Source organism: Callospermophilus lateralis, chromosome 4 (genome assembly GCF_048772815.1).
Source record: "Callospermophilus lateralis isolate mCalLat2 chromosome 4, mCalLat2.hap1, whole genome shotgun sequence".
Classification (NCBI taxonomy): Eukaryota; Metazoa; Chordata; class Mammalia; order Rodentia; family Sciuridae; genus Callospermophilus; species Callospermophilus lateralis.
In genome coordinates this window covers 65,784,211-65,805,836 of record NC_135308.1, presented here as the reverse complement: position 1 = coordinate 65,805,836, position 21,626 = coordinate 65,784,211, and the positions used below count along the sequence as shown (strand labels likewise).

The following is a 21,626-nucleotide window of genomic DNA, read 5'->3' as shown; positions in this document are numbered from 1 at the left end:
AAAATAATAAACACATGCCCTTTCATCCAGCAGTTCTACTTCAAGTAGTTGACCCTAGAAATATACTTCATATATACTATAAATTAAACATATACAACCCTTTTATTATAGCATTAATTTATGTAGTAGAAGAAATTTGAGAAAACTATATGTCCTTGAGCAGAAACCTTGCTAAATCAATTGTAATACATCCATACGATGTCATCAGTACCAATAAGGAAGTACTTGGAAGGAGTTCCAGAATGTATTAACACACACACACATGCACACACACAAAAGAACAAGCAGTTAAGATCAGAAAGATGTGTGGTAAGACCAAGACACACAAACACACACAAACACACACACATATTTTTGCTTGTATATGGATTATGCATGTATTTGGAATTAATCCATATAAAAAAAGAGGTCAACTGAATAAAGAATATATGTGTGTTTTTATATGTGTAGACTGTTTCTCAAAGAATACATAAGAAACTGGTAAGAAGAAGTAAGCAGCATGGGAGGAAATAGTGAGGATATAAATATCTCTAAAATTTTAAAACAATAAATTAGTATCCATTAACAAGATAAAATCAACTGATATTTATAGTGACCAAATTTTTACAATTATTTACTAAAAGTAAATGGAAGCCAAAACAATATAAACTGCAAATATAGAACATAAGCTTCTATATGAAAGAAAAGTTGAACTTGAAATTTAGCAAGGAAAGTTTTGGCTACTGTTAGAGGTTAAAAATAAACTGAGACAATGTCAAATATTTCTAATCTACCACTTCGACAGCGATGAATAAATAATAGCATGTCTTGTAATTGTTATTGAAACAGTGGCCTTTACTAAGTTAAGAAAAGGGGGCAAATGTTAGTTTTCATATTTATTCCAGAGTTTGCATCCTTTCAATAATATGATAAAAGAGGGGGAAAAATTCTATCTTTCCTTGAAATAGGTACATTATATGTTAATTGTAGCAGCATGTTTTTCTATTCAAAACTGTCATCTTATTAATCATGCAAATGGTCCATGTGCTGTTCAGATTCACTATAGTTCCAATCAAAGAAAGAAGAGATAGAAGAAATGTCTGGTCAAACAGTAAGGCAACTCACAAACACTTTTTAGAGAGAACATAATAATACTACTGAAACAAAAGAGAATACTACTGAAAGATATTAATAGTATTTACTTATAAAAATTAAAAACAATATGCAGAGCTGTTTTAGTACTCTACCTATAATTACTTGTATATGGATTATGCATGTATTTGGAAGAATATAAGAATATATGTTTTTCAAACTTTTATGCAAAAACATAATGAGAGAAATGAGAAAAAAACCTCTGACAACATGTAAGTATAATTTAGTGGTAGGAATGAGGAGGTATGTCAGAAGTAGACTTCTGAACTTTGAATGCCTGCACCTTACCTTCTTCTGAAGAACATTAACCTTCCGCTCCTTCACATCCAGCATGTCCTTGAGGTCATGTATCTCTCCAGCTTGTGTCCCTTTCTCTTCAGCCATGTCCTGAATTTGTTTTGTCTTTTTATTCAGCATGGTTTCCTTTTCTTCCAAACGCAATCGGAGAGCATCCACCTAAGAATACACAATTTTTACAAGTTATTAACCAAAAAGAATATAACTCTTTTTGAATAGATATATTATAGATTATAAAAAGATTGAGTTTTACTATTTCTGTATAATCTACAACTATGTTTTTCAAACTTTACATACATCAGAGTCACCTCACTGATTAAAACAGATTGCCAGGTATACCCACCAAGGTTTCAGGGTAGAATTTGGAAATTAGCACATAGACAAGTTTCTAAGTGCTATTACATTTCCTTAGGAAATCTAAAATTAGAAAGGAAACCAAAAGAATCACCAGATAACAAAATCTACCCATAAGTTATGATGCTTTTAGGATAGCATCATGTGTGCTTGTACATCTACACAAAGCAAAAACAAAAGTCTGTTTTTCAGACACCAAGATTAACTAAGGTAAAGTCTGACACTGAGTTACCTCTATCCTTGAAGTTTAATAGCTGCCATTAGATATAACTTATTTATTGAGAAATCTAGTGATAATAATATTTATTTTAAAATCCATTTAGAGCAAATTTCATTAAGCTTTTAATATCCCATATATATTCACACACCAATTTTTTTGTTTGTTTTTCCATCAAGGATTAAAACTTAAACAGGTATTTAATTGCAAAAAAACAGGAAGGTAGACTTCTTTCAGCTAAGAGAGTGCTATTTGGAGAAAATATGAGTTATATTTACAAGCCATTTTTAATCTCCTAATAGCTATATTAAAAAGGTTAAAAAGATAAAATTTTAATAACATTTTATCTAATATTTCTACAACACTGTCATTTCAAAATGAATGTGTATTAAAAACTATTCATGAGGGATCTTACATTCTTTTCTTATATTAAGTCTTCAAAGTCCAATGTATATTTAATCTTTACATTACACCTCACTAGTCACTGCAAATCTTAAAGAGCAAGTTTGCTTCTGTAAAACATCTCTCATCTTTAACTTGCCCAATATTATTTTTACCATGCTATACTTAGTTACTGCGTGTGTAGTAACCCATAAAGAAAAAGCAAGTAATATGAGTAATTATTCTTATTTAGACTATATTGAAGCTCTCAGGAAAGATATAATATTGTATTTAAACTACAAGGCATCTGAGATATAGTACTGAGATATAGCATGATGGAACTGTTCAGAAGTGTTATAAAAATTTTCTAGGTGACTAGTCTCAAGTACTTACAGATTATGTTGGATTATCCTAGAAAGAAAAAACATGCAGATAAACCACACTACATTATAAATGTAGTTACTAAAATACAAGAATTTCTATGCCATTAGTCTCACCAAGCCAGAAGTTGGGGAGGATCTTTTTAGTTCTCATTTATAACTTTGCATCAAAGGTTTTACCTTGGGCATTCAATAAATACTCTTTCAGCTTTAATTTACCTCTACTTTACTTTAATAAAAGACATATAGTTAACCTTATTATAGTACAGAAAGACACCACTAACAATTTTCTAATTTTGATAATCTTTTTTCTGACTCACAAACACATGCATATGGTCATATATATGCTTTTCCACCATATACACAAAAGATTAAAAATCTTCAGAGTTCTATCCTTAGGCACTGTATTTTCTTCCCTTTCATTCTTCTTGCAGACAATTCTACTCTCTCCTATGGCACTTTAAAAAACGGGGACTTAAAAGCCAGAAAGAACAATGGCACACATCTAAAATCCCAGAGACTCAGGAGATTGAGACAGTAAGATCACAGGTTCATGGCCAGCTTGAGGCCTAAGCAGCTTAGCAAGATCCTGTCTCAAAGTAAAAATAAAAATTTAAGAAAAGGGTTCTGGATGCTGCTCAGGGGTAAAGTACTCCTGGGTTAAATCCCTGAGGGAAGAGGGGTAGCACACAAGCTGGGACATAAATCTAAGAGAAGGTAGCAAGCCCAAGATCTCAAAGCTAACAATAAGTATTTATAGCAGGGATTGTGGTCAACTGGGTTATCTCTAGATCCTCCACTCTCAACTAATTCTATAATATACCCCCTGCCAGGGAATTTAGAGCATAGTATTCCAGGCCCTCCATGATGTAGGGGTCCCATCTGACCACCACTACATTATCTTTGTACTACACCTCCTCACTCCATTTGTAGCAATTCCTTGCTCCAGCGCCATACCTGTTCTCTGAATACATACCATGCTTCTTATTTTACTTGTCATTCTTCACATTTTGTACTCTCTCACAGTTCTAGAGGATAGAAATCTGACATCAAGGTTGCAGCAGGGCCATAATCTTAAGCCTGCCACCTTCTCTTATCTAAGTCTCATTTTTCTTAGGCCATCTGAGAGCTCTAAGGATAACTCTTTGTCTCTTCCTATCTTCTGTTGGCTCCTAGCAATCCTGGACCTGTAAATCCATCTGCAAAGACCCTAGCCAAATATGGGCACACTCAGATTTGGGTAGACATGAATCAATGGAGGTACTATTATCCTATTATCCACTATCCCTATTATTACAAAACGCTCTAAAATGCTAAACTTACTTTTAAATTAATAGTTGAGAATATATACAAACTGACACACACACAAAAAAATCATTGAATGCTGAAAATTAGACCAGAAATCCAAAATAGTTTGCTTACAAAGAAGTTATGCCTGCCATCCTGCTTATTCCTTTACTTATTGCTGTGTCCTAAAGGACATGGTATTGAAGAAGCCTTAGAGGACAGAAAACAAGACAGGACAACAGAAAGGAAGGCTAGAACAACAACAACAAAAAAATTACAAGCCTTCACTGGGCAACTGCCCTGCTTTTGGATGATCCTCAAGCATCTCGGTACTCTCAACACTCCTTTACAGCACTCACTCTAAACACCCCTCTTTGGTTTCAGGACTCCTTGACACTCTTAGAAATTATTGAAGCTAGGCACAATAGTACATGCCTGTAATCCCAGTGAATCAGGAGGTTGAGTCAGGAGTATGGCAAGTTGGAGGCCAGCCTCAGCAACTTAGTGAGACCCTATCTCAAAATTTAAAAGTTCAATGGTAAAGTATCCCTGGGGTCAATTTCCAGTCCAAAAAAAAAAAAAAAAAAATATTGAAGACCCAAAGATCTTTTGTTTATATAAGTAATTCTTTTTTAATACTTATTTTTTAGTTGTAGTTAGACACAACATGTTTATAGTATTTATATGTAATGCTGAGGATTGAACCCACGACCTCACACATGCTAGGCGAGCGCTCTATCCCTGAGCCACAACCCCAGCCCCTCTGAGTTATACTTATCAATATTTATAATATTCAAATTTAAAATTAGTTTTTAAATTATTTATTAATTTAAAATGAGTCCATTATGTAAGTTAAAATAACACATTATTATGGGGGGGCCACTATATTCACAAAAAATATGGTTAAAAAAAGCATGACTGTTTTCAAATTGTGCAAATATATTTAGTGTTTGGGGGAGGAGGTACCTAAGACTAAATGTAGTTTTTATATCATCTAACAAAACTTAAACAGACCCAAAAGAACTAAACTATTTCAAAGTAATTTATTCACATCACATAATAAATTTCAATATTATTTATAAGAATACATGAATGCCCAGCACCCAATGATGTAAAACTCATAATGCCTAGCACCCGATCCACAATTACCTGACTTGCAAACACACTGGAATATACAACTCATAATGAGAAGAAAAGTCATTCAGTGAAAACTGATCCAGAAATAACATAGAGGATAGTTTGATGTTACTAACTTGGAATCTAAAAAAGCTGAACTCACAGAAACAAAGAGTCAAATGGTGGTCACCAAGAGAAAAAGATGGGAGTAGGGAGAGGAAGTAGGGAGATATTAATCATAGGGTACAAATTTCAGTCATAAGGATGAAAATTCTCTAGGGATCTAATGCACACCACGATGATTACAATCAATAATACTGTATTACATATTTGAAATTTATTTAAATATTATCACAAGGGAAAAAAGCTTGCTATGTGAGGTGACAGATGTGTTAACTAACTTGATTGTGGTAATTATTTTACAATATATATATTGATTAAAGCATCACACTTTATGCCTTAAATATATAAAGTTGTATTTGTGGAATATGTCTCAAGAAAGATGGGAGAGAGAAATTAATAGGACTTACAATTCAATGTTAGACATAAAAATATTTTAAAAACCCAAATCAACTAAAGATGAAAATGTCAATGTTTGAGGTGAAAAATATACTGGGTGAGATTAATGACAGATATAAGACATTACAGAAGAAAATTTTAATAATTTTTCTTTTTTTAATTAAAATGTTTTTATTTTACTTTTTAATTTATTTATTATTTATATATGACAAGGAATGCCTTACAATTCTTATTACACATACAGAGCACAATTTTTCATATCTCTGGGTGTATTCACAGTATATTCACACCAATTCATGTCTTCATACCTGTACTTTGGATAATAATGATCATCACATTCCACCATCATTTCTAACCCCATGTCCCCTCCCTTCCCCTCCAACTCCTCTGCCCTATATAGAGTTTGGTCTAGTCCTCCTATGCTCTCTCTCCCTATCCCACTATGAATCAGCCTCCTTATATCAAAGAAAACATTCGGCATTTGTTTTTTGGGATTGGCTAACTTCACTTAGCAATATCTTCTCTAACTCCATCCATTCAGCTGCAAATGCCATGATTTTATTCTCTTTTAATGACGACTAATATTCCATTGTGTATATATGCCACTTTTTTTTTTTATCCATTCATCTATTGAAGGGCATATAGGTTGGTTCCAGTTTAGCTATTGTGAATTGTGCTGCTGTAAAAATTGATGTGGCTGTGTCCCTATAGTATGTTGTTTTTAAGTCCTTTGGGTATAGACTGAGGAGAGGGATAGCTGGGTCAAATGGTGGTTTCATTCCCAGATTTCCAAGGAATCTCCATACTGTTTTCCATATTGGCTGCACCAATCTGTAATCCCACCAGCAGTGTATGAGTGTACCTTTTTTCCCCACATCCTCGCCAACACTTATCGTTGTCTGTATGCATAATAGCTATCATTCTGACTGAAGTGAGATGAAATCTTAGAGTGGTTTCTTCTCAGCAAAAGAAATAATCTGTGAGGTGAACAAAGAGCCTACATCTTGGGAACAAATCTTTACCCCTCACACATCAGATAAAGCACTAAACTGGGTATATAAAGGGTATACAAAAAAACTCAAAAAGCTAAACACCAAAAAAAAGCAAATAACCCAATCAATAAATGGGCCATGAAGAGACACATCTCAGAAGATGATGCACAACCAATCAATACATGAAAAAATATTCATCATCACTAGCAAGTATAGAAATACAAATTAATAATTTTTCTTTACTTCTCCACAAAAAAAAGTAAAGAAAGAAGAAGGTAGACTAACCTTGCAAAATAGCAACACTTATTATAAAGTTATTTAAAATAATAAAGAAATCAGGAATGAGAATAAACAAATCATTGCAACAGAGTCCAAAATGTAACTCACATCTAGAGCAAAAATTTTGAACCAAGTATGTTCAATAGCACTTATTTTCTAATATGCCATAAGACAAACCATGGGTGGGGAAAAAATTTACAAATCATAAATTTCATTTTAAAAAAATTTTATCCATAATATATGAAAAGATCTCAAAACTAAAGAATATAAACTTTCTTTTTCATTGAGAAAAATATAAACAGGCACTTCACTGTAGAAGATAAAATGGAAAGTGAGCACTTGAGATACTACCAAACATTATTAAAATGGCCAAAATGTAGGCTGGGTGCAGGAGGATCAGAGCCAGCCTCAGCAACTTAATGAGGCCCTGAGTAATTTAGGGAAACCCTATCTTAAAATAAAAAATAAAAAGTGCTGGGGATGTGACTCAGCACTTAAGTGCCCCTGGGTTCAATCCCCATTACCAAGAAAAAAGAAAAAAAGGTCAAAATGTAGAAGATTTACCTTAACAACAACTGATAAATATGTAAAAAATCTGTACACTGGCAACAGAAATGCAAAATGGAACAATTACTTTGTAAAACAGTTTGGAAGTTCCTTAAAAAGTTAAACATCCATATATGTACCATATGATCCAATCATTTTACTCCTACAGAGTAAATAAAAGCATATGTTCACATAAAGACTTTTACATAAATGTTTATAACAGCTTAATTTGGCAATAGCCAAAAATTGGAAAGAACTCAAATGTCCACCAACAGGTGAACAGATGAGCACATTCTCATATATCCATACAACTGAACACAACTCAGGAATAAAAGGAATGCACTGTTCACATCCCGTATAACATGGATAAATCTCAAAATGAAGTACAGACATACTCCATCACATGGATTACTCAGAAAATAAGAGAATTGGGAAAAAGCCAAACAAAAAGACTACATGCTATATGCATTAATATGTATGTAAACTTCTGAAAAATGTAAACTACTTACAGTAGTGAAAATCAAAGGTTGCCTAAAATTTTCAAGTGGGGAGATAATGAGTAAATGGAGAAGGATAAGAATAAGTCAGTAGGAAGGGATTACAAGCGGTATAAGAAAATCTGGGGGAGTAATGCAGAATATTCATTACCTTGACTATAGTTTGGTTCCACAGAACATATGTCAAAATTTATCAAAATTGTTCTTAGACTTCCCAATCTCCATTACTGTGAGAAAATAAATTGTTGTTCTTTATAAATAACCCAATCTATGGTATTTGTTGGCACATAGAGATGAAAACAGACACCAAGACAGAGGGGGACAGTATAATCAGAAGGAAAAAAAAAAAACAGAATATTCAACAAATCATTTCGAGATAACTGGTTACCCATACTGGTGAAAGGGAAAAGATTCTTAACTTATACAATACACAAAAATGAATTCTAGGAAAATTAAAGACCTACACATGAGATGCAAATCTTTATAACTCTTAGAAAGAAAAAGAGGAAAATAGTTTTAAGTCACTGAGATGTAGGAGGGTTTTGTTTTTAAATGCAAAAGATAAATCATAAAGAAAAATACTAAATATTAAATTCAACTGTTAAAGCTTAAAACATCTGCACCTTATAATGACATTTAAAGTATTTAATATTTTATCTGTATTTTATATGCCTACTGTATTTCTTAGTAAGAATACAGTAAGGTAACCAGAGGTTTATTTATATTTGCTTTAAAAATGTGGAGTATTTTATGAATTGGTCAAAGTTAAATATGACTCAATTTCCAACTTTGATTTTCAAAGTTTATGATCATTTACAGTCACTCCAAAAAATTAAAAACTTAGGTATAAATCTAACAAAACATGTACAGGATCTATAATGCTAAAAACCACAAAATGCTAGTAGAAGAAATCAAAGGGATCTAAGTAAGTCCTTCCCTTGAATACTATATGAAATGTAAAGTTAAAGTTAATAATACACATCAAGCCAGTCAGCCAACTTAATATTTTTCTCATGGACAAAGAATAAGAAAGTTGATTTACTTGTGATCTAAAAATGTAGTATACTGACAAACAGCAGAATTACAATAAATCAAGACTAGTGAATCCAAAAGATGTTACACTAAAAATTTCCTGTTTTGGTGGCTGAATTCAGGCACACAAGCACAAGGATTAAAATTCAATGAAAAAGAAAAATGAATAACATGATGACCACTGAGTCCTGTAATGGTCCCTTTCTGAGACACAAGATGTCAAAGTAAGTTTCCTTCTGCTTTCTGTCATCTACCTATTAAAAATCAGGAACTCTTCCCTATGCAAAGACAAATAGTCCAAAAAATAAATATTTGAACAGACACAATACTGTACTCCAAAGTAAAGGAAGCTACCACTGAGCAAAGACCTGTGCAAAATATGAAATTCAACAATGAAGCTGCTTTATATACACACAGAACTCACTGACCCTTATCCACCTGACATTCAGACAAAGCTCAAGCCAGCCTGCATGGTTACTAATCCTATTTGACAGTATCAGATTTGGTTCCTCTTAACCATATCCATTATAGGGCATCAGTCACTGTGAGTAAAGAGGGTGCTTACTCAATCTGCTAACCCTTCTACACAGTTAAAAAGGTCAAAGACTTAGAAAAATACATGTCATAAATTTTTAAAATAAATCACATACTTAATCATTTGCATCTAATGTCTATTTTTTAACTTACATATCATATACTATATATTCCTCCTCTAAAATGACTAACCAATAACCACAAGCAAAATACAAATCAACTCATCTAAAAAAATAATAATATTTTACTCAATATCTCCTAATATGCTATAACCTTCTTACTATAAAGGCAAAAGGCCCAGACATTTAAATCTTAGAGAAGTCTTTATTGCCTAATTTACTTATCTCCCAGTTCTTCCAAGTATTAATTTCACAAAACTAAAAGGCTTTCCATCTTTAGATGAGGGATCATAACATAACAGGAAAATATCCCTCATCGTTTCTAAACATTTCTCATTTCAATATTACCAATAGGACAATTACCATAGGACAGTATTTGTGAGACCCTATAATGAATGCTGTTTCTTTATTAAAAGTATCTAGATAGTAAAGCTGCACTTTTACTGACTCAGTTAAATGGCCTGAAAATGTGCCAGAGTTAAGTAGTCATAAATATCTGCATGCCATTTTGAGGGAATGTCAAGTATGAGACCCATAGGAATTGGTGACTGAAAATGTCCAAGAATGAGAACTCTTGTGATAAATGAACGTAAACCTATAGTGTGAGAGTGCTGGAAATACAGGATTTGATACAAAAAATAGTTCATATCATAAATATTAGACACATAAATTGCCCAAGTCCATGCCTCAATTACTAAATAATCATTTCTTTATTAAGTATTCGATTCAAATCACCTCTACACACTTTTTCTTGTTCTGCTTTTTCATGCAATGCAGAATTTAAATGTGCTGGTCTAAAAATTTGAGATAAAAACAACCACAAAAACCACTTTGCTACTACTAGATTAATTGCTCTGAATTCTACACTGATCTTTTGGTTTGGAGTGAACTAAATTTGTAGTGTAATTTCGCATGAGGTCCATATTTTGTAAACCACACACACAAAAAAAAAAAAACACATTCAGGAAAACCCCTCAAAGATTAGCAGGACACACAGTCATCACCCTAACACCACTCCTGGCAGGAGCAATAAGACCTTGTTTATTCACATCAACTGAGCTGGAAGAACACCATCCAGAGTTTGCCAAGCATCAAGGCCAGTGGTAAATGGGTTATGTCAATTTCAATAAAAAGGAGGTTTTTCTCTACAAGGTTTTCTCCACCAATGGAAATCAACAGAAAAAATGTCTACCCAGCTATTTTGGCATCTCACTTCTGATCCTAAAACTATTAATTACCTTAACCTTGCTTTATTTTACATCAGTAAATAGATCTACCTAAATGCACAGTAGTAGCAGTAATTTATTAAAAATGAAAAAATAGCTTGTTTCCTATAATTCTTCTGCTGGCTTTGCCAACATGACCTTTCCATCTCTGTGAATGAACCTTTTCATGTTCTTCATTCACTATGCTGTCATTTCCTCTTTTTACATATTATTGTATACAACTTCCTCTGGAGAAACTAACTCAATCCTAGGTTTTAACCACCTTTTCCATAATGGCAGTTTCCAAATGTTTATTCCTATCTCCAACACCCCAAACAGTTCTAAAATTCTGAGATTCTAATGATATTTTCTATTTAAGCTAATTTTTCCTTTGATAATTAAGTTGAGAATATTTAAGTTAGATTTTTTATCTTTTAGGACCTTGTGTTAGCATTTTGCTGTGAAAAAATACATGAGAAAAATAAAGGAAGAAAGATTTACTTTGGATCACAGTTTCAGAGATTTCAGTCCTTGGTCAGCTGGTTGTTGCACTGAGAGGGATCTATGGGGAGGCAGAGCCTGATGGCAGAGAGAGCATGTAAAGCAGGGCTGCTCACCTCATAATGCCAAAAAAACAGAAAAAGAGGAAGGAAGAAGCCTGAGACAAGGTCCTAAGTGTGTGCCACCAAGGACCCACTCCCTTTAACTAAGTCCATCTCCTACGTTTTCTACCATCTCCCAATAGTCTATGACAACATCAATGAACTACTACATCCATGAGGTTACAGTCCTCATGATCCCATCACTTCTCCCCAAAAGACCTATCTCTGAACACTGCTGGATTGGGGACCAAACTTCTAACACATGAGCCTTTGGGGGATATTCCAGATTCAAACCATAACAGACTTTTTTCCCAAAGGACATTAAATGTGGTCAAACATTAATGTATATTAAATCTGAGTGGTGTTAAAATATTTCATGCATTTTTCCTGTATCCTACAGTATTTCATCAATTTTTTAAACAGTAACATTACGTTATTTAAACTCCTAATATTAAGGCTACATACGTAATTCAGGTAAGGTGCCTACTTAGCATGACATGTCCTAGGTTTGATCCCCAGTAAAACAAGCAACTGTATGAGTCCATCTTCTACTCCTGATAACACAATACTACAGACTAGGTACATTACAAGTTGAAAAGAGGTTTTTCTGGGTTCAGGGTTCTGGTCCAGTGTTGCAGAGCTGCATCTGATTAGCCTTTTTGGTGTCAGAATCCCAAGGTGGTAGAGGCATCACATGGTGAGTTCATGTGTATATGTCCTCTGGTTTTTCTCCCTCTTATAAGCCACTAGGATTCAATCACAGGGGTTCCATGCTGATGATCTGATCGAACTCTAATCACCTCCTGAAGGTCCCACATCAAAATACCATAGTCAGATTAAGTTTCTATCTTCCTAATATTTTACAATGGGGATTAAACTCCAAAACGCCTTTCAAGAGGAAGAAACTATATTCAAATCATAGCAGCAAGGGTAGAGATGCACCATTCCACAGTATACTGTTTGTTTATACTTAATTTTTTTTTTAAAAAAAAGCAGGCTATAATTTTTCAATTTATAATCTAAAAGAGTAATGTCAATATGTTTTTTCCACTCACTTTTCCTTGAAATTCCTTATCAAAGAAGTGATGACTATACAAAGCATACAGCATTAATAATAAAATTGTGGGGTTATTTTGTTTTGTTTTGTTTTTGAACAAACAGGGGACTGAACTCAGAGGCACTCAACCACTGAGCCACATCCCCAGCCCTATTTTGTATTTTATTTAGAGACAGGATCTCTCTGAATTGCTTAGGGTCTCACTGAGTTGCTTAGCGCCTCACTGATGTTCAGGCTTGCTTTGAACTCAAGATCCTCCTGCCTCAGGCTCTAAAGCTGTTGGGATTACAGGCGTGCACCTCCATACCTGGCCAAAAATGTTATCTTTGCTTCTTCAAACCTGATAGGCAGAGTGGCCAGCCAGTCTGGTTCTTCTACCTTGATCCCCCTAAGCAAACATGTAACACTTCTTCATTCTGGTATTAGACTAAGATCACTAAGCCTTACAGGTCTATATAAAAGCCCTGAGATTACTAGCATAGACAGGACCGTTAAAAGACCCAGTTCAATCTCTCACCCAAAGCCTGAAGTACCTGTACAAGACATCTCTAATACTTGAACACTAGCAGTAATGATCAGATGTACACTTCATGAGGCTGCCCACATACTACTTTATAACAGGTATAATACAAAATAATATCTTATCTTGAAGTAGAAAATACAATGTTTTTCTATAGTTTTACCCACTAGTCCAAGTTCAACCCATTAGGACTCTCTCTTCTCCTTAACAGCCATTCAAATAACATGAGACTATCATTTTACCCAAAGAGTATTTCTGTTGCAAGCTACCATTTAACTGTTCCTTAATATGCCATGGTTTTGAACTCTGTATTGAAGCATGATTAAATATGTCAATGTCTATCATTGTACCCAGAACTCAGTATTTTATGTGTGATCTGATCACTTCCTTCTTATTCCAGACACTTTTAAAACAAGATTTCAATAAGTTTTTTTTTTTTTTGGAGGGAAAGAGGGAGCAGTGGCAGCCACCATACAGACTTTCAGGGGTTATTTAAGTAGAATGTCCTGTGTGCACACATGCATATATTTTGCAAGGGAGGAATGGTACATAAATATTTTTACATTCAGCTATTAAATTAATCCTACTAGATTTAGTCAATAATTCAACTCTATAGATCTTTCAGATTGCTGAAATTCTAATCTAACATGCATGTTACCATCTCATTTTTTCCTACCCAATTCATTAATTAAGATATTAAATAAGGATCCAACATGGCGGCGGGCAGAGAGGCTGCGCTTTTAATGCACTCCCAGTGATGGGGTCATAAAGTCGCAAGGATAACTCTTGGATTCTACCAACGGAGATTCTCCTAGCAAAATTCCACTGAAGAGAGACCACCCAGGAGCTACTAGGATTTTTTTGAAGCGTCTGTGTGACCCGGACGAGCGGGACCCTGCCAGAGACGCGGAGTTCCAGATCCACTAGCCACAGTCTGCGCACCACGGGCACAGCTGCAGATCCGTCCACCCGCCGGCAGTCAAAGTGACTGGGTCCTGCTAGACGCCGAGACACAGCTTGGCAGGAAGAAGTCTTTAGCCAAGCCTCCACGAGCCAGGAGCTGAGGCAAACCGGGCCTGACCAGTCCCACCCCTCCCCTCGGACACTCCAGCAAGGAGCCTGGGGCCCACCATAGCACAGAGGTGACGTCATCGGAGTTCGGCCGGCGGAATTCCTTCCCAACAGAATCCACTTTAGCAGGTGCGTGACTCCCCATACTGATACAAGCAGCCAGGAAACTTCATTGACTTCTCAGGGGTCGTGTCCGCAGGGAAGCAGAGGGGATCCCAGACCCCCAGCCCCCCATATCACCAGCGGTGACCCCCAAGGTCTTAGCCGCCAGTTTACCACAGCACTGGGGCTTAAAAGGGACACGCGGTGGGGCTGCAAGTGTAACTAGATCTCGGGGGAATCACTTCTGGGGAACAGGACGTGGATGGCACGCTGGCAGGAGGAAGGGGGTTAAGAGCTGGAGAAGTGAAATGGCTCTGGACTGACAAGTCTGAGAGACCCCCCAGGAGACGCCCTACAGAGATAGCTCTCGGCAGGTAGAGAGCAGACGCTCCGCTTGGAGGGCACAGCTCCGCCTACTGGAAGAGAAGAAGGTGGATCTCTAAGACTTTAATTTTTGTTGTTGTTGTTGTTGCTGTTGTCGATATTTTTTTTTCTCTCCTTCTTCTCTCCCTGTTCCTTTCTCCCCTTTTCCTTCTCTCTTTCTATCCCATTTCAAGTTTTATTGTTCTTTTCATTCCCCTCTAATCTATCTCTCCCTCTATCCTTTTTTCTTTTTAACAGCACCTTCATTCCCCTAACCCCCAACTCTCATCCCAAGCATTACATCTTCCATTGCGTGTAATTGTCTAAATGCGAATAGGTGAATGTCTCGAGGCTGTCTATAAGACTCCTAAATACCTAGCTACTACCAACACCCTGATCCAATTGCCTGGTAGTATCCACCTTCAGTGGAGCAATCCTCTAAAGTAGCCAAGACATACTAACCATCGTACCACCAGAGCACCCAACCTAAACATATAGTCCTAAGAACAAACAGCAAATCATTATATGCATACAGAACCTAGAAGCCTTATATGAATTGAATGAATCAGCTTTAAAGTACAACAAAGCCCAACATTTCTAGGCATAATCTCCCACCACAAAAGAGAGACAACAGAGATATACAAAGCCAAAACAAATGTATAGGAGAAAGCAGTTACAAAGCAGTCAAACAGAGCTGGAAAGCAACGTGAACAATATGAAAAAACAAGGGAAAAAAGGGTTACAAACAATGCAGGACAACCTAAATATACAGGAGGACCTAGAAGAATCAGAAACATGGACAGGGAAAGAAATCAAGGCATACCTAATTCAGATGGAACGGAATATTAGAGAAGACATGAGACAGCAAATCCAAGCATTGTAAGTATATTTTGAAGAGGAACTAACCACACAAATTCAATCCGCAAAGAATGAGCTTTATCAGGAGATAGAGGTGTTAAAAAAAAATCAAGCTGTAATCTTAGAAATGCAAGAAACCATAAATCAGATTAAAAGCGCTAATGAGAATATTACAAACAGACTAGATCAAGTAGAAGTCAGAACATCAGATAATGAAGACAAAGTTTATCAACTTGAAAAGAATATAGTCAACACAGAAAAGATGCTGAAATCTCACGAGCAATCTATCCAAGAGATATGGGATATCATCAAAAGACCAAATTTGAGAGTCATTGGGATAGAAGAAGGCACAGAGAATCAGTACAAAGGAATGGATAGCTTACTAAGTGAGATAATACTAGAAAACTTCCCAGAGATGAAAGATGGAATGGATTGCCAAATCCTGGAAGCTTACAGGACCCCAAACATCCAAAACCATAATAGACCAACTCCAAGACACATAATTATGAAGATAGCTAACATACAGGACAAGGAGAGAATACTAAAAGCTACGAGAGAAAGGAGGCAGATTACATTTAGGGGTAAACCAATTAGGTTAACGACTGATTTTTCATCACAGACTTTGAAAGCGAGAAGATCGTGGAACAACGTATTTCAAACACTGAAAAATAATGGATTCCAACCAAGAATACTGTATCCAGAAAAACTAAGCTTCAGAATTGACAATGAAATTAAAATATTTCACGATAAACAAAAGCTAAAAGAATTCGCAGCCAGAAAACCAGCACTGCAAAGTATGTTGAGCAAAATATTACAAGAAGAGGAACTGAAAAATAGCACCCAAAACTAACAGTGGGAGGTATCTCAGTAAAGGGGGAGAAAAATAACCAAAGAGGGAAAACTAACCAATCTAAAATAAATAAATAAATAAACATGACTGGAAGTACAAACCATATTTCAATTGTAACCTTAAATGTTAATGGCTTAAATTCACCAATCAAGAGACATAGGCTAGTAACCTGGATTAAAAAAACAAATCCAACAATATGCTGCCTTCAGGAGACTCATATGATAGGAAAAGACATACACAGACTGAAGGTGAAAGGTTGGGAAAAATCATACCACTCACATGGCCCTCAGAAGCAAGCAGGAGTGGCAATTCTCATATCGAATAAAGTCAACTTCAAACCTAAGGTAATCAAAAGGGATAAAGAAGGACACTAGATACTGTTAAAAGGAACCATCCACCATCAAGACATAACAATTATCAATTTGTATGCACCAAACAATGGTGCTGCAACGTTCATAAAACAAACTCTCCTCAAGTTCAAGAGTCAAATAGACCACAACACAATAATTATGGGGGACTTCAACACACCACTCTCGCCATTGGACAGATCCTCTAGACAAAAGCTGAACAAAGAAACTATAAAACTCAATAACGCAATCAATAACCTAGACTTAACCGACATATATAGAATATATCAACCATCATCAAGTGGATACACATTCTTCTCAGCAGCACATGGATCCTACTCAAAGATAGACCATATATTATGCCATAGGGCGACTCTCAGTAAATATAAAGGTGTGGAGATAATACCATGCACCATATCTGACCATAATGGAATGAAACTGGAAATCAATGATAAAAGAAGGAAGGAAAAATCCTGCATCACCTGGAAAATGAATAATATGTTACTGAATGATCAATGGGTTACAGAAGATATAAAGGAGGAAATCAAAAAATTCCTAGAGATAAACGACAATACAGACACAACATACCAGAATCTATGGGACACAATGAAAGCAGTTTTAAGAGGGAAATTCATTTCCTGGAGTTCATTCCTCAAAAAAAGAAAAAACCAACAAATAAATGAACTCACACTACATCTTAAAACCTTAGAAAAGGAAGAGCAAAACAACAGCAAATATAGAAGACAAGAAATAATTAAAATCAGAGCGGAAATCAACAAAATTGAAACAAAAAAAACCATTGGAAAAATTGATAAAACTAAAAGTTGGTTCTTTGAAAAAATAAATAAGATCGACAGACCCTTAGCCATGCTACCGAAGAGAAGAAGAGAGAGAACGCAAATTACTAACATACGGGATGAAAAAGGCAATATCACAATAGACACTACAGAAATACAGAAGATAATTAAAAAGTATTTTGAAACCCTATATTCCAATAAAATAGAAGATAGTGAAGATATCGATAAATTTCTTAAGTCATATGATCTGCCCAGATTGAGTCAGGAAGACACACACAATTTAAACAGACCAATAACAAAAGAAGAAATTGAAGAGGCCATCAAAAGACTACCAACTAAGAAAAGCCCGGGACCGGATGGTATACAGCAGAGTTTTACAAAACCTTCAAAGAAGAATTAATACCAATACTTTTCAAGCTATTTCATGAAATAGAAAAAGAAGGAGCTCTTCCAAATTCATTCTATGAGGCCAACATAACCCTGATCCCAAAACCAGACAAAGACACTTCAAAGAAAGAAAACTATAGACCAATATCTCTAATGAACTTAGATGCAAAAATTCTCAATAAAATCCTGGCGAATCGAATGCAAAAGCATATCAAAAAAATTGTGCACCATGATCAAGTAGGATTCATCCCTGGGATGCAAGGCTGGTTCAATATACGGAAATCAATAAATGTTATTCACCACATCAATAGACCTAAAGATAAGAACCATATGATCATCTCGATAGATGCAGAAAAAGCATTTGACAAAGTACAGCATCCCTTTATGTTCAAAACACTAGAAAAACTAGGGATAACAGGAACTTACCTCAACATTGTAAAAGCTATATATGCTAAGCCTCAGGCTAACATCATTCTAAATGAAGAAAAACTGAAGGCATTCCCTCTAAAATCTGGAACTAGACAGGGATGCCCTCTCTCACCACTTCTATTCAATTTAGTTCTTGAAATACTAGCCAGAGCAATTAGACAGACAAAAGAAATTAAAGGCATAAAAATAGGAAAAGAAGAACTTAAATTATCGCTATTTGCGGATGACATGATAATATACTTAACAGACCCAAAGGATCGACAAAGAAACTGCTAGAGTTAATAAATGAATTCAGCAAAGTGGCAGGATATAAAATCAACACGCATAAATCAAAGGCATTCCTGTATATCAGCCACAAAACTTCTGAAATGGAAATGAGGAAAACCATTCCATTCACAATATCCTCAAAAAAAATAAAATACTTGGGAATCAACCTAACAAAAGAGGTGAAAGATTTATACAATGAAAACTACAGAACCCTAAAGAGAGAGATAGAAGAAGATCTTAGAAGATGGAAAAATGTACCCTGTTCATGGATAGGCAGAACTAACATTATCAAAATGGCGATATTACCCAAAGTTCTCTATAGGTTTAATGCAATGCCAATCAAAATCCCAACGGCATTTCTTGTAGAAATAGAGAAAGCAATCATGAAATTCATATGGAATAACAAAAGACCCAGAATAGCAAAAACAATTCTAAGCAGGAAGTATGAATCTGGAGGTATAGCGATACCAGAGTTCAAACTGTACTACAAAGCAATAGTAACAAAAACAGCATGGTACTGGTACCAAAACAGGCAGGTGGATCAATGGTACAGAATAGAGGACACAGAAACCAATTCACAAAATTACAACTTTTTTATATTTGATAAAGGGGCTAAAAACATGCAATGGAGGAAGGATAGCATCTTCAACAAACGGTGCTGGGAAAATTGGAAATCCATATGCAACAAAATGAAACTGAATCCCTTTCTCTCGCCATGCACAAAAGTTAACTCAAAATGGATCAAGGAGCTTAATATCAAATCAGAGACCCTGCACCTGATAGAAGAAAAAGTTGGCTCCAATCTACATATTGTGGAGTCAGGCTCCAAATTCCTTAATAGGACGCCCATAGCCCAAGAGTTAATAACAAGAATAAACAAATGGGACTTACTTAAACTAAAAAGTTTTTTCTCAGCAAGAGAAACAATAAGAGAAGTAAATAGGGAGCCTACATCCTGGGAATAAATCTTTACTCCTCACACTTCAGATAGAGCCCTAATTTCCAGAATATACAAAGAACTCAAAAAATTAGACAATAAGATAACAAATAACCCAATCAACAAATGGGCCAAGGACCAGAACAGACACTTCTCAGAAGAGGACATACAATCAATTAATAAGTACATGAAAAAATGCTCACCATCTCTAGCAGTCAGAGAAATGCAAATCAAAACCACCCTAAGATACCATCTCACTCCAGTAAGATTGGCAGCCATTAGGAAGTCAAACAACAATAAGTGCTGGAGAGGATGTGGGGAAAAGGGTACACTTGTACATTGCTGGTGGGACTGCAAATTGGTGCGGCCAATATGGAAAGCAGTATGGAGATTCCTGGGAAAGCTGGGAATGGAACCACCATTTGACCCAGCTATTGCCCTCCTCGGACTATTCCCTGAGGACCTTAAAAGAGCATACTATAGGGATACTGCCACATCAATGATCATAACAGCACAATTCACAATAGCTAGACTGTGGAACCAACCTAGATGCCCTTCAATAGATGAATGGATAAAAAAAAATGTGGCATCTATACACAATGGAGTATTAAGCAGCACTAAAAAATGACAAAATCATGGAATTTGCAGGGAAATGGATGGCATTAGAGCAGATTATGCTAAGTGAAGCTAGCCAATCCTTAAAAAACAAATGCCAAATGTCTTCTTTGATTTAAGGAGAGCAACTAAGAACTGAACAGGGGGAAAGAGCATGAGGAAAAGATTAACATTAAACTGAGACGAGTGATGGGAGGGAAAGGGAGAGAGAAGGGAAATTGCATGGAAACGGAAGGAAACCTCATCGTTATACGAAATCACATATATGAGGTTGTGAGGGGAAAGGGGGGGGGAGGGAGAGAACGGAACAACAACAGATGAGGTAGAGAGGGAAGATGGGAGGGGAGAGGAGGGGGGATAGTAGGGGATAGGAAAGACAGCAGAATACAACAGTCACTAATATGGCATTATGTAAACATTGTGAATGTGTAACTGATGTGATTCTGCAATTTGTATTTGGGGTAAAAATGGAAATGCATAACTCACTTGAATCAAATGTATGAAAGATGAAAAAAATAAAAATAAAAATATATATATATATATATATATTGTTTAGTTGTAAATGGAAAAAAAGATATAAATAAGAAAGAGTCACATTTAGAGAGGTATTAGATTCTATCAGGAATTTACATGTAGGCTAACATATCATTAAATACAATTTCTGGAAAAGTCATTTTACAGATAAGTGAGAGAGGTTTGTTTTGTTTTGTATTTATTTGATTGATTGGTTGGTTGGTACTGGGTATTGAACCCAGGAATACTCTAACACTGAGCTACATACCCAATCTTTTCTCTTTTATTCTGAGATAGGCTGGCCTCACTTGGAATCCTCATGTCTCAGCCTTTCAAGTACTGGTACAGGCATATACCACTGTACCCAGCTTCATTTTTCAAATGTGAAGAAACCTAATTATAAGCTAATCCATCCATATACTGCCCTGACAGTGCCTCCAACAAGTACAGATTTACTGTATATCTTCCATATTCTTCTGATCTTCCAGTCTAGAAATCCTATCAAAGAAGAACATAAAGTTAGTTTGAGATGATCTAGTTTTTATGTTGGCTCTGAATGATCACTTCTACTTTAAGGACCTCACAAACCTTCCCTCTAATATTCCATTCTAATGGTGGATTTTGGGGAAAGATTAGGCTATGCACAGATGTGGCCATCTTCTCTTCCCTTTTTGAAACTCAAAATGACATCAGCTCAAATCCATTCTCAGAAAACACTCTCATCTTCATGATTCATCAATGATAATCAGTATCAAATCATTAATTTTACTTGCCTCTGGATTTTAACTGTCCTAGCTAAAAGACAATCTTACAGTATTTCTCAAATTGGGGAACTTGTTAGAATGAAGGCTCTGATTCAGGAAATCTGAAGTGAGGATCAAGATTCTGCCTTGCAAGAAGCTCTTAGGTAAGTCTCTGGGCACTTTGAGTAGCAAGGTAATAGATCTCTTTAATGCTTCCTTACAGTTTCTCTTTTCACACATCTTAGGCTTCATTTCATTTCATTTTGCTCCTGTCTAAATTTA

The 21,626-nt window shown here is 35.5% G+C and overlaps 1 protein-coding gene across 8 annotated transcripts in view; it reads right to left on the bottom strand.

Annotated features, from left to right (window-relative positions):
• The window catches only part of Erc1 (ELKS/RAB6-interacting/CAST family member 1), a 532,578-nt gene that overhangs the window by 357,805 nt on the left and 153,147 nt on the right, over positions 1–21,626 (bottom strand). For all 8 annotated transcript variants that reach the window (XM_076854010.1, XM_076854009.1, XM_076854013.1 and 5 more), the window contains one exon: positions 1,420–1,587. In XM_076854010.1, the coding sequence (XP_076710125.1) occupies positions 1,420–1,587 (168 nt within the window). The remainder of the gene's footprint in view (positions 1–1,419; positions 1,588–21,626) is intronic.